This window comes from Arvicanthis niloticus, chromosome 27 (assembly GCF_011762505.2).
Source record: "Arvicanthis niloticus isolate mArvNil1 chromosome 27, mArvNil1.pat.X, whole genome shotgun sequence".
Lineage (NCBI taxonomy): Eukaryota > Metazoa > Chordata > Mammalia > Rodentia > Muridae > Arvicanthis > Arvicanthis niloticus.
In genome coordinates, this window is record NC_133435.1 from 21345871 (window position 1) to 21360608 (window position 14738).

The 14738-nt window shown below is 42.9% G+C and overlaps 1 protein-coding gene across 1 annotated transcript in view; it reads left to right on the top strand.

Annotated features, from left to right (window-relative positions):
* The window catches only part of Wdfy3 (WD repeat and FYVE domain containing 3), a 223789-nt gene that overhangs the window by 133061 nt on the left and 75990 nt on the right, over positions 1-14738 (top strand). Inside the window, 8 exon segments of the mRNA XM_076926347.1 lie at positions 1397-1509; positions 3521-3752; positions 4749-4849; positions 4968-5186; positions 8267-8448; positions 10060-10291; positions 11622-11782; positions 13795-13906. Of these exon segments, the coding sequence (XP_076782462.1) occupies positions 1397-1509; positions 3521-3752; positions 4749-4849; positions 4968-5186; positions 8267-8448; positions 10060-10291; positions 11622-11782; positions 13795-13906 (1352 nt within the window).

Here is a 14738-nt window from a genome sequence, read left to right on the forward strand (position 1 = left end):
ACACAAAATTAAAGTAAAACCTTTCCTGTTTTCTTTGAAATCATACAGACAAATAGATGTAGTCATACATTACCTTTTTCATTCTTTTAAAATTATACCTATAGCTTGCATTCTGAGACCATACATGGTCTTTTTATTCTTGTCGTCTGTTGAAGTGCTGTCATCATATGAAACCTTAAAGGCTTTTCAAAAACGTGGTTGAGATATTATTTGTGGTTTTTAAAGCCCATTCCAAAATTATTGTTGATCAAGAAAAATATTTGATGTAAACATGTGTCTAAGAGAATTGTATGAGGTGTCATGACAGCTTACGTGCCAGACTCTGAAAGGAAGCCTACTGTGTGTCATTCCTAGGCAGTGCGCTTTTTGTGCACAGCATGTCTGGGAGGATGTGCTTGAGGGATTGTATCTCCTAGCCCTTTGCAATGCTTTACACCCTTTCTGGTGCTTAGAAGTAGCTTGTTTTATAACTACCACAGGTATATGGGGTCTGGCTTGCCTAGTGTGACACGTTATTTGAACCCTTAATCTGAGACATAAGAAAGCATCATAACCAGATATTAGAAGAAGCTTATCACATAAGTAGGAAATTTAAATACTGTAGAATATATTCTATAATAGCTGGTTTTTAAAATTTATTTAAGGGCAGCTTATCCAAAAATTTTAGGGAGGTTGGCTTTCTAGAGTAATGACAGTTTAGAAATAGAATATGGAAGACGATTATCCATATTGGGATCTGGGAGGGAATGGAATCCCTTTGCAGTGAGAGAAACAGGCATCATGACTCAGTAAACAATACGGCACTCCTGTGAAGTGAGGAATGCTTCAGACTTGTCAGTGGGGTGAAAGGGGGTGCACTGAGGGGTGTTAAGGTAGGTCTCATTGTCACTGTGGCCTTCCTCCTGGGAAGTTGGGGTTTTCACGTGCCAGGAATGAGTAGCCATTGAAGTCTTAAGCAAGGCAGTGACAGTGAGTAGATGGTGTTGGGACCGGGAGGGATCCACTGGAGGGGACAGACTGCTGCTAGATACAGAAACAGGGTACTCTGTCAGGGTCCTGTTAGGGGACTGCCAGGGTAGGGCATGTCACAGACAGGAAGTCAAATTAGCACGGTCTGAGGATTTTGTGAATGTAGAAAGCAAAGCAAACGAGAAGACTCCAAACACATTTTGGTGTTGTGGGGTAGAAGGAAGTGGGGCATTCTGGGGTGCATAGTAGATGTACAGCTATATGGTGACTATAATATGAAATTAATATCATATGTTGTGTCTTAATAACTTTGTTTCGTGCTGTAACTACTCCCTTACAATCCATCATCTCCCACCCCACCCCTTGACGTGCTTTCTTGTTCTGTGATACTCGCAGTGGAGGCCTAACTTTGCGTTCTCTTCTTCAGGGAGTTTTTGCGTTTGGCAAGCCCTTTGAATTGTGGTGCCTGGGACAAAAAGCTGCTGAAACAATACAGGGTTCACAAACCGAGTTCACTGAGCTTCGAGCCTGAGATGAGAAGTAAGCTGAGCTTTTGTCACAGACATCCATGTGGGTGGGGTGGGTCTGCATGAGAATTTTATAAAGAAAAGAGGTTGTTGCTGTTTAGTCAGTGACATACAATCAGGTTGGTTAAGGAGGGAGAGAACACTGGGGGTGGGTAAGGAGGGGTGGGCAGTGTAAGGATATAGGCAGCTTGGCCCTTGGCATGGGGGAGGGCGTACATTTACCTCAGAGGATTCTCTCTGTCTCTATCCCAAGTAGCCTTTGCTGCCTGGACTGGAGAGTGTCAGTTACATTGTTTAAATGCAGCAGTGTGTTTGCAGGGCAGCTGGAGCTTGGGAAATTAGAAATCACAACAGAAGTCAAATTAGGCCTTAGAGGAAAGAAGGGAAGGTAGGTGGCTTCTGGAGTCAGGTGTCCTGTGTCAAGATGGCAGGTGTCCTGGGATTGGAAGGCAGGTGTCCTGAGACTGGAAGGCAGGTGTCCTGCAGATCTTTCACATGAAGGAAACAACTCATCTAGCAGGATTGTTTGAATGGGCACAGAAAACACAGGATGAAATCAACAGAGGAATGAGAGAGACAAGGGTAAATGTGGTCTCCTAAACATTTGTGGTAGATTTTCTGAGTAGCCTCCAAGAAAATGTCACACTGAGCAGAGGGAAGATAAATGACCAAGGGAGTGAGCAGAATGTAGGCCCTGCCTAGTCTGTCAGGATCATGGCAGACCAACAGATACCATCATCCAAACTAGTGGGCAGTTTTTTAGTAGAGCCTACTACTAAATTCTATCCCTGATTACTCCTATGGTTTTTGGATTTCCTTCCATGATTAACTCTGTGGTCTTGTGCATTTTCTACTTTATGGAGATTCTGTCTAGATCACTATTAGCCATGGTGCCAAGGCTGCTAAGGTGGAGTTAACGATTAAGTAGACAATGCCAGTGCACCATGCAAGATGGCCTTAGGAAGTCAGAGAGACTACCTTCCCTTGGTTTGTCCTTTGGGTTTTGATGTGCTGGTGACTAATCCAAGACCCTCACCTGTGCTAGGCAGCTGCTCTATCCCCAAGGTACATCCTCCAAGCCCACGATGGTAGCTTTGAAAGGCAGAAATGTGGATCTAATCATTCCCCACAGTTTTGAGGTGAGGCTGCTGAAGTCAGAGTACCAACCTTCAGCCATTGTTCCCTGCTCCTAATGATTCCCTGTGCTATTGACTCAGGGAAACATCGGATCTTTTGAGTTCCAGCATGGTTTCATGGGAAGGCAGACTGTATGATAGCTTTTCCTATCAATTACTATATGTCTCTTTATGTCCTTTTTTTCCTTTTTGTACTATACCCATTCCTTTAGGGTTGAGTTGTGATTTCCTTTGTTGAGAATAGAGACAAAAGCAGGTACTCCCTGCAGAGTATTCAAACACAGTTATGGTTGATCCAGTGTCTGACACATTGAAGGGAAATGGTTTGTGCACCTGTGTGGTGCATCTCTGGAAAGACAGGAGGACTGTTTATTACTGTGTGTGTGTGTGTGTGTGTGTGTGTGTGTGTGTGTGTGTGTAGGATCTTTAAGCACAGTGTTTCTATGTTCCTGATTTATCATGATAGATTTAAGGATTCAAAGGACGGAGGAAGACAGGAGAAGCGACTGTTGTGTTCATCTCTGAGACAGCACGGTTCCTCCGTTCTGTTATGGTGCTTTTAGGAAAACCGCTTTCCTTCCAAAGAGAAATGATAAGCAGTGTTGTGAAATAAGAACACTCCCTCAACTGAGATTTAAGCCGTGATTGTGGGTGCTTTTATTCCTTTCAATACTCTAGTGTCTGATATCTTCACAGTGTGCATGCTGCTTGGATAGTAATTTAAAAAGGAAAGCAAGCTCTTCGAGTCTGAAAGGGAACATACACCGTTACAACCACACAAGTGTCCTTGATATGAAAATAAATAAAATGTCCAGCATATGAAAATAAATCAGTCTGGTGAAGTTACCATAACATTCTGAATATTCCCCAAGATATTTTGTCTCGCAGGTAGTGTGGTCACCTCCCTGGAAAGTCTGGGCTCTGATAATGTTTTCAGCTCACATGAAGATAACCATTACCGGATAAGCAAAAGTCTGGTGAAGTCTGCAGAAGGAAGCACTGTGCCCTTGACCAGGGTAAAGTGTCTCGTCTCCATGACAACCCCTCATGACATCAGACTTCATGGTTCATCTGTTACTCCAGCTTTTGTTGAATTTGACACATCCCTTGAAGGCTTTGGGTAAGGAAAGTACAAGGGAGCCAGGCCTTGCTTTCATGGAGAGCTTTGCAAACAGACTTTGGATTTAAATTGCTATGTTAAAATGTGCTGTGATACATACGATAGTGTGTACTTTCAAGTGATTCCAGTTCTTTGAGCATGCTGTTTTAAGATTTCTATGTTTAGCTCTTTGAATTATTTGTCATATTAACTATGCTGGGATAATATTGGAGTTCATAACTGAAGGCCCATGGTTGAATAAGGCTTTTAAGTGTGATTGTGGATGAAGACATTTTACAGGGTCACATATGGTCTATTCATATGTCTTCTCCAAGTGGCAGAATTGTGTCATCCTAGTAGGAAGTTTCCTGCACAAAGCGAGGGTCTCATGGGCTCCATCCACAAAGCTGGACAACTCCTGGAAGCGTGAGATACAGAGGATGGATAAAGTTAGACATAAACTCTGATTGGGCTCTGTCACCTTGTCCTCAGACTGGCTAGGACGGTGTCATCAGCCGTGTGATTTCTCAGTGACACCAGTGACCTCAGATGAGTAACCATAAATATCTTGAGGCTGCTACAGTTACGGAAGCAGCCACAAGGACTCCATAGTGAATCTGCAAACTTCTCAAGTCTACTAGCTCAGAGTATGCACACATATGTTCAAGTCTGTATTATGAAGAAGCAGTCCAGGTTTTTTTTTTCTGTGATAATGAAATTATTTGAGTGTTCGTTATCGAGACTTTATTTTTGTTTTACATACGCAAATTTAACCATTGATTTTTTTTTAAATAATTTAAAATTTAGATGATACTGTTAGAGTCTTTAATGTATACCTTTTGATGTTCTCACGTAATTAAAATATAGGAAGGGCTTTCCCTGCCCCCTAGATTTATTCTATAGCCTCTATTCTCTAGCTACAGTTACATACTTGTCTTAAAATCATTTATTGCGGTTTTGCATGTCTGATGTGTTAAAACAGACTGGATCTCTAACAGAGCTGTGTTTTCTCTCTAGCTGCCTGTTTCTGCCCAGCTTGGCTCCTCATAATGCCCCTACCAATAATGCCGTCACCACAGGTCTTACTGATGGGGCCGTGGTCAGTGGCATTGGTTCTGGTAAATGTCATTCCTTATGCAGTCGATATTTTACTCATAGTTTTACTGTTGTTGCCTCATTTAAGAACATAAATATGTACCATAATGCTCTGTCCCTGGTTTTCTCCTCTGACTCCAGGTGAGCGGTTCTTCCCCCCACCTTCTGGCCTAAGCTATTCCTGCTGGTTCTGCATCGAACACTTCAGCTCCCCTCCAAATAACCACCCCGTCAGACTCCTCACTGTTGTACGGCGAGCGAATTCATCCGAGCAGCATTATGTGTGCCTTGCCATAGTTCTGTCTGCAAAAGACCGGTCCTTAATAGTCTCCACGAAGGAGGAGCTGCTCCAAAATTATGGTGCGTGTAATTAACACTCTTTTCTAAGGTCAAAGTGATGACCCTCACCTAGCTCTAATGAGGACGGCATAGAACAGGTTATATGAAACCGTGCACATTTATCAGTACATTTTTAAGATCCTTTCATATATACATTTTATATATATATAGATAGATAGATAGATAGATAGATAGATAGATAGATTTAATTAAAAATAATTCATAACTATCACATACACATGCACACATGCATTCACACATGCATACACACACGCATGCGCATACACACACACACGCACACGCACACACACACACACATACTTCCCTGATTAAAGCATTGGTCAAGAGTGACTTGGAAAACCACAGTGGCAGGACCCAGCCGAGGACGCATCTTGCTTACCAGTGGTGAGGGTCTTTCTAGAGAAGCAGCTTTGCGGGCTTGCTCTGTTCTGCTGAAGTGATGATCGACCATGTATATGCTAAGCATGTGGCCTTCATAGAACACCTAGGTACTGCATATGCAGCTCTGTGCTGCACACAGGGACATCACAATCCCTTCGCCCATCCTTTTCCTTCAAGGCATTACATGCATTTGCATAGCTAATTCCCTCCAACATACAGTCACCTACTCTGGTGTGCTCTAGAACTCCAGACCCAAGGCACCCATGAAGATCTTCCTAAAAGTCTATGAACACGAACCCCAGACTCACTTGGTTGTCTTTGTTCCTGAATATGTAGAAACTACGTACAAAAGAATTTTTATCATCTAACTTTTGTCTTTTTAGCTAAAATATTTCATTGATTGACATGTGGTTGGTAGTAAATACTAATGGAATATTCATTTTTGCTTTGAAATTTAATTATGCAGTTTCTCGGTGTTCTTCATGGTGCCTTACCAGCACTGAGTGTCATCTGTATAATTAATCTCAAAGTTAATATCCTCAGCCCTAAGGATCACATTTCTGAAGCAGAAGTCTTCCGTGAGTTTGCCAGTAAAACAGTAAACAGAGAAATTCATTTTAACCACATTCCATTGGAGAACACTGTGTTTGCATTGGGACCGTTTGAGGCAGGCACTGCAGGTGCTCACTCAGTCACCCCACTGTTTCCCAGACCTTTCTCATGTCCCCTCTGATCTCTTGCATCTTTCAAAATCAGTATTCTTTGGTTTTGGTAGCCATTTGTTCTTCCTTGGAGGTAAAAAACATCACTCTTAGGCTAGAGAGATGGCTCAGCGGTTAAGAGCACTGGCTGCTCCCAGAGGTCCTGAGTTCAATTCCCTGCAACCACATGGTGGCTCACGACCACCTGTAATGGGATCTGATGCCCTCTTCTGGCCTGCAGGCATATAAGCAGGCAGAACACTGTAGACATAATAAATAAATCTTAAAGAAACAAAACAAACAAACAAACAAACAAAATCACTCTGTTTGCTTAAGGCCACTTTACCCTGGGAACCAGGAAGGCATTTTTAAATAATATATCTGTGACCTTGTGCTTGTATTTCCACACACACAGTGGGGTCTGCATTTAAATACTTGAATATTCTGAATAGGCCTTCACCTGACATTTATTTATAAAACCCACTTCTCCCTCTATTTCTTATCTTGGCTGCTAACAACCCTCAGCTAATAAGCTAGCTAGAAGCCTGCGGTAAACCGGAACTGCCCTGCTTTTTAGGGTCTTACTGTCACATGCCAACCAGGTTCCTCCCCAAAAATGAAACTCCCACACGGTTCATGTTGGCTTGTTTCTGAGATGTAAATTTCACTTTTAGCTCAGGCTGGCCTGGAATTCCTGATCCTGTTTCTGGTTTTCATGTTGTGATTACAAGCATGCACCACCCACCCATTGTCACACCCCGTTAGTGGGTGAGTCTAGGCTTTCTTGCATGGTAGGCAAGCTCCCTAGGAGCCAAGCTGTGTCTCACCTCTCATGACATTTTTAAGTCATGACATCTTCTGTACTAGAGAATATTTACAGTCTTAGTAGTAAGGAAGAGAAAGGCACAAAACTTGTTTCTCTGCTCTGCTTTTTTTGGTGGGGGAGGGGAGGCAGGGTATCTGTGCTACTTAATATAAATGTACACAAGTTGGTCTGTAGTTGGTCATGTGATTTACATGTGGGCCCTGCGGATCAAGCTTAGCAGTGAGCGCCTTTACTCAGAAGCCCTCTTGCCAGTGCCGATATGCATGTCTTCTTATGTGTGTGCTGGACGACTGAGGCCAGGGCTCCATACATGCTAAGCACATGCCGGCCCTGTACTCTCTATGACATTCTTCACACCCCTCCGTCTGTAACTGTGACCTCCTGAGACCATCCACCTCCACTTCCTGTGTGGATTTCTCCATTCCGCCTCTCACTGTTGTCTACCCTGCTACAAACACTGAGAAAGGGTAGGACTGTGTTGTATCCCTGGGGAAGAATGAAAATATAAGCAGATGTGTATCAGGCTCTGGGTTTGACTCCCAGCACCTCAAAGAACAACAAACCAAAGGCAGGACATTAATTTTCAGTTAGATGAATGTGAAAATGAAATTGATATAACCCACTGTTTCTTTTTTGTTATAGTTGACCAAAATGTATCCTTAATCATTTATTGAGTGTGGAGAGGGGAAAGATCTGGGAGCAGTTGTGGGTGAGGGAGGGTTTAGAGGAAGAAAGGGAAGGGAGTAATGTCATTAAATTACAACTTCAAAGATAAACAATAAAGATCTCAGAGAAGAAGGTTTTCATCTTATTGTTTACGTGTGAGTAAAGCTACTGTTTCTTAGCACAGTCTGGCAGATGCTAAGCAGCAGTCAGCAGGTGGAGTTAGGCAAGCTCTGGCAGAGGAAGGCTTCTGTTGCACAGGCTTCTCACGGGAAGCAAGAACTTGGAACAGCAGATACTTTGTATACAGTGCCACGCAGCCCCGCTCCCTGCAGCTGCTGTCCTGTAGTTCTGGCAGGATGAGCACAGACCAGCAACAGGTTGTGGGATGTGCAGGATGCTTCCTTTGAATCATGGACTATCCGAATCTGCTGATCTAGAAATGCGTGATACGGAACAGGGACAGTGTGGGCAAGCGCTCTCACGTCTTTCCTCTCTGCTTTATTTAGTTGATGATTTCAGTGAAGAGTCCTCCTTCTATGAGATCCTCCCGTGCTGTGCCCGCTTCCGGTGTGGAGAGCTGGTCGTGGAGGGACAGTGGCATCACCTGGCTCTGCTCATGAGCAGAGGCATGTTGAAAAACAGCACTGCGGCCCTGTACATCGACGGGCAGCTGGTCAGCACAGTCAAGGTAAGTGCTCTGCTCCCGGAGACACCAGCTCTCGGTTCTCCCTTGGGTGCTGAGGGTCCAGGCTCAGGTTCTGCGGCTTGATTAGCAGCGACTTAGTGAGCCTCTCCTCAGCCTTCTGCTGACAGAATGGGGTGTGAACATTACTGGAGAAGGCCACACTCCAGTATTCAGGAGCAGCCAGCGGAAGCACTAAAGAGTTTCTTCTAAGTGAAAATGATATTGCCACAGTTGACTGTCCCCAAACCTAAAGTCCAAAATACTCCAAAATCTAAAGCTTTCTTACTGTCAACATCTGTCACAAAACAATCTGCAAGTTTCTAAGTATTTTGCATTTTACATTTTCTGAGTACTGACGTTTGCACAGGTGTTCCGGGGCCTGGAAGATGCTGTCTGAAGCACTTCTTCTGGTCCCCAGCACTGCAGACCAGGCTATAAGCTGAACTTACTATCTACAGAACTTGGCAAGGTTAAAATTCCTTAACTCGTGTAAGACAGTATCCATCTTAGACTGATATTGCTATGCTTTCAAATTGGACTTTTTGTATGAAATCAGCAGTTTCTGTGAATGAGTTTCCTTCCCTAAAAGTAGTGATATTTTATTGTGACTTTTTATGCTAAGGTAAGTGCTAAAATATCCCATTGCAGTGTTCATTGATTTCTTTGTAATATGTATATGAAATAGATGGATGGATAGATGGATGGATGGATAGATAGATAGATAGATGGATGATATATAGGTAGATAGATAGGTATGTAGGTAGGTTAGGTAGGTAGATAGATAGATGATATATAGGTAGGTACATAGGTAAGTAGGTAGGTAGGTAGATAGATAGATAGATACCCACACACACATACACTGTGAGTAATTGGGTAGTATACGCACAAAGGTCTTCACCAGCATGCATGAAACAACCCTGGAACCATTCTTTAATATGCATAAAATAATATATGTGATCTGAAAGTGGCCAATGTTATTAAGAAACAACTCAATGGAAATGCCCTTCCTTGTGACAGAGGCTGGCCCCTCCCCTGTGACAGAGGCTACCTTTACAAGCAATAACTCAGTGTCTCATCTCAAAGCCTGCCTAGAAATTTATTTATTTAACATAGGTTCATTGATAATTGAGGTGTCTCATCAGAAAATAAAAGCATTTTCAACTCTAAGAATGTCAGTCAACCATGCGAATGTCAATCAACCATGCCTCTCTTGTATTGAGATAATATATGTGTATATAGATTATATACTTACTTTTCTAACTTTTGAGATACTTTTAATTAGTAGGATCCCATCTAAAGTGGCTTTTTCATAGAACTGTGCACACTTCTTTTTCAGAGAAGCATCATTAGTATAAGTAGACCACAGGAAGCAAGTGGCATCATCCCTATGTGTAATTGTTGTCAGTTCTAGATGTAGTTTACTTAGTGAGAATTTGGTGGCAGATTTCACACTACTACACCGAGTGCTCAGTTACAGGCCCTAGAGTCTTGCCTTGTGTTTCTCAGTTTGATGTCTGTAATGTCATGTGGTCTTGAGTAAGGAGAACACGTACAATAAGGTAGTTATTCCTGGGCTAAGGGTTTTCATGTCTCACACCCCTGTCGTCTTTGCAGCTCCATTATGTCCACAGCACTCCTGGCGGCTCAGGCTCTGCAAACCCCCCAGTGCTGAGCACAGTCTACGCTTACATCGGCACTCCACCTGCTCAGCGGCAGATCGCCTCGTTGGTCTGGCGCCTGGGACCCACTCATTTTCTGGAAGAAGTTTTACCGCCTTCTAGTGTGACAACTATTTATGAACTGGGACCAAACTATGTTGGAAGCTTTCAGGCTGTCTGTGTGCCATGTGAGTTCACGCATCATGAGTTCTTGACACTGTATGGGTGTATGTGTGTGTGTGTGTGCGTGCACTTGCACTTGGACATGCATGTGGTGTTTGCCTGGGAAAGAGCTCTTCCCACTCATTTTCTTTGGGATAATTTCCTTGATTACTCCTGTTGAAAATGTTTTCTGCAGGTTGAGGATATAGCTCGGGGTTAGTGTGCAAGCTAGCATGTCTGGGCCTTAATGTGAATTCCCAGCACTGCAAATAAAGAGGTAGATGAAATAAAATATAATGCTTCCCTCACTGTCACGCTTGTTTTTCTGATTAATTATCTGTTCGTTGACTGATTTTCCAGGGTTCCTCCTTGGATCGAAGGCGAGGATATTTACCCTGTAAGAGAGCAACCTCTTTCCTGTTTTCTTTCTGTAACTTCTGTTACATGGACTGATTTAAAATACTTAATATGGTTGAAGGAACAAACATATTCTCAAGTTTAAAGCTATTATTATTGTCCTTTTTTTTTTTTTTTTTTTTTTTTGAAATCCCCTTTTTTCAAAAGAAATACAGAATAAAGGAACTGACGTCGGCTATGGTTTATTTGTGCTGCATAGATCTGCCTTTCCTTGTTCTTTTCCATGCATGGTCTCAGAGAAGTTTTGACAAGATAGTCTACACGTTAATCACCGGGTGATGGTTGAACTCTGTTCACTCAGCATTGATTCACAGAGCACTGGGAAGATGGAGCAGTCAGTTAATATGCCCAAAGGGCACATTTGCTCTCAGCCCCTCCTCTTGTATGTTTATTTATCTCCAAACTATGTGTTAGCTCTTACCATTATCACTCCCATTTCATCCATGTGGAAACTGAGGCAGAGGCAGACAGACAGAGAAGTAGGTTTGCTGCTTAAATATTAAGTAAAAGCGAGATTACAGCATGTATGTTCTCCCCACCACCACCACCACTATGCAGTTTGGTCCAGAGGAGCGTGAGAGGTGTGCGTGAGAGAGTGCATGAGAAGAAGGGTCAGGGCCTCTAAGCTGCAGACACCTGGGTTTGGTAACTTGTTAGACAATAAGTAACGTTCTTTTACTTCCTTTACAATGGGCCTTTACAAGTACTGGGAAGGTACTTCAAGAGTAAAACAGTGAACAGCATATGACTGGCAAGTCCTTTCCTCTACTATGCTCAAAGCTCAAAGAAATAGACAAAAGGTAGAGATGAAGTAAAGTGTCCTTTAAATCTGGCTCTCTCTTCTACTTTAAAAAAATATTTAAGTCCACCCAGGCAAGAGACAGAATAAACCCTTTGTTCTAAGGATGGAGTGTGAAAAGAATCCCTCCTCTTTTGAAGGTAAAGATGCAAAGTCGGAAGGTGTCACTCCATCACCCGTGTCGCTGGTCGCAGAGGAAAAGGTATCTTTCGGACTCTACGCTCTGTCCGTGTCCTCACTGACAGTGGCAAGAATCCGGAAAGTCTACAACAAGTTAGACAGCAAAGCCATTGCGAAGCAGGTAAGCAGAGTGTTTTCCCAAGCTCTCCTGGGAGGATAGAGTGATAGAGAGATCCACACAAATCTCTCAGTGGTGAAGACCAGTCTAGGAGAATGGGATATGTCTGGCTTTAAAGATGAAATGAAACAAAGGGTCATGGGCCAACAAATGCAGGTAGGAAGAACGTGGGCTGTTGGCCACAAGCAAGACATCCTGCAGACACCTCCACTCTAGGCTGCCAGGACCGTGTCTTACAGCAGACCTTCAGAACAAAGATAGTAAGATGAAGTCATCAGTAAGTTGATGGTGATTTGGAAAAGTAGCCATAGACTGCTGTGGTCTTTCTCCCTTCTGGGCAGTTACTGAGTGTTACGCTCTGCGATCATGAGCCTCTTTTCTGCACTTCCTGTGTACTCACTTCCTGTTCTGGCTTCGTTCAATATGTGTCAAGACCCTCTGACCAAAGGCAGCTTAGGGGAGGAAAAGTTTCTTTCCTCTTAGATTTCAGTGGATCGTGGAATCAGGGTGGGGGCTCAAGTAGGAAATGGGAGTAGAAAGTGGAGGCTGCTTGCTGGCCGCCTCACACGTTCATGCTCAGCTGGCTCATTTATTATACGGCTCAAGATGACCTGCCTAAGGATGGTGCCACTCACAGTGGGCCAGCCCCGCCTGCATCAGTTAGTGAGAGTTCCCCACGAACAGTACCGCAAGCCACTTGGATTGGACAGTTCCCTTTTTGGAGGCTTTTCTCTCAAATGTGTCAAGTTGACAATTCAGGCTAACCAAAAGACTTCCTTTGTTGTATTCTTGTCAAGTTTTATGCAAACCTGGAACATCTGAAGTGATTTTTTTCCCCCGGGTGCTTTCATGTTTTTTTTAATATTTGATCTCTAGAAATTCAAATGTGTTATACCTAGGCTTTTGGGGAAATTTGTGTCCTGATTGGGTTCACTGACTCTCTTGAACTATAAATTCACATTTCACTAACTTTCAGTAATTATATTGCAAATACCTCTTTCTACTATGTTTTCTTAGTTTTATCCTGAGACTCTAATTAGCATATCTGTCTTCTGCATATTGCCACCTGCTCGTGTCATTTATATTTGGTTTATTTTGCTCCTAATTTAGGCTAAGCATTAAGATATTTAGTTTAATTGGGAAAGTTAGAATGTCTCACTAGTGTCAAAGCTGGTGTTGGCAGTTTAGATTTTAGCATCTGTGTGGCCCAGCCTTTGAACACTCATTTACCACACAGAAAGGCCCTGGTGTGTGATCCCAACTCCACAAAAAGCTAAATAAGAAGGTAAACTTTGTGACGATAAATAAGGCAGTTGCTGGGGCTTTGCCCGTTTGTTTGGTAATCTATTTTCGGGCTTTCTGAGGCAAGTTCTCACGACTTAGCCCAAGTCAGCCTTCACCTGGGAGTTCCCTGCCTTAGGCTCAGACACTGAAACTTTTAATAAGCTTGGACCACCACATGCATCTCCCTATGGTTTTGTGATGGTTGTTTGTTTGTTTGTTTGTTTGTTTGTTTTATAACTGATGCTGTTAACAGTTCAACCAAATTAATTAAACACCTGTCTCTATATCTATGGCTCTGTGGCAATAGAGCCCAGTCTGTGTGTTTGATATATTCTTTATGTAGTCCTATTTCATCTGTATTCTTGAAATTTTTATACAAATGAACTTTATGGGATCTAGAATAAAATTGAATCTTCAACAGTATTCTCGTCTGAGACTCTGAGTAACTGACAGGCACCAACCCGAGACTAGATTCACTCAGGAAGACTCTGAAGACCTGTTTAAACATCTCTGCCTACTTTATCTCCGTAGACTGCATTCTAAATTGCTTTTATGAAGTTTCACACTTTGGAAGTGCATGTCCGATTTAAAAAAAATTAAAGACTCTACTCATACTTTACATATTTTGCTAAATAGGAGACAGAAAGGATGTGTTACCAGCCACAGCAGCCATATAAAAATGCCAGGCCATTCCTCTGTGATTACATTGATTTTCCCTTTCTGTTCTCCAGTTAGGCATTTCCTCCCACGAGAACACCACCCCTGTGAAGCTGGTTCGCAATGCAGCAGGCCATCTCAACGGGCCAGCTCGTACCATCGGGGCTGCTCTCATTGGATACTTGGGTGCGTTAAACCATCTTTGTTTATACAAATAACGGGGGGAGGATGATGTTTCAAGCTAATATTTTGAGGTACCTGACCTATCTTTTCCTGCAGTGCTTACAGATTAATCCCAAATTTCAGTCAGACTTAAAAAAATCAGGAGCTCTCATGAAATCTCCTTGACCCATGTATTTCAGAACTAGCTGCTATAGAACTATAGAAAAGGAGTGAGGGGCAAAGCGTTGGTCACACCAGGGTTAGGTCCACTCGTGTGTCTTCCTGTTACCTAGAAATGAGCTAAAAGAACTGAGATTGCAACTCTATAGGCGAGCCCAGGCCCAGTGAGCAAGAAGCCCTAGTCAAGGCCCAGCACCTCCAAACGGCAGAAAGATCTAGAAGGAAGAGCTTTTGAGCATAGACACTGCCCAGCTTTAATGAATGTCAAGAGTTGCTGCATCCTCTGGAGTCCATTCCTTCTGTCCTTACACAGCATTGAAGTTGATGGTTAGCAGGATCCGAGATCTAAACAATGCAGTCCCGCCACCCAGCCTTCAGGAGTAGCGGTTAACGTTTGTGTGTGGTACTGATTCCTTTATAGATTAACAGTCTTACTTATTCAACAGATACTTACAGAGCACTGCTTTAGGGAGCACTGATTTAGGGAGCACTGCTTTATATACTTTCTAGAACTTCAGTACAGTGTGGTACAGTAGAAAGCAATGAACAAAGCCTCTGTGGCCCAGCTTTCTGGTTTCATACTTAGTGACTCAGGCCAAGCATTTAAGCTTGTTAGAACTTAATCTTCACTTTTCTTCCTATAAAGTCATTTCCTGAGAGCCTTAGAAAGTAGCTT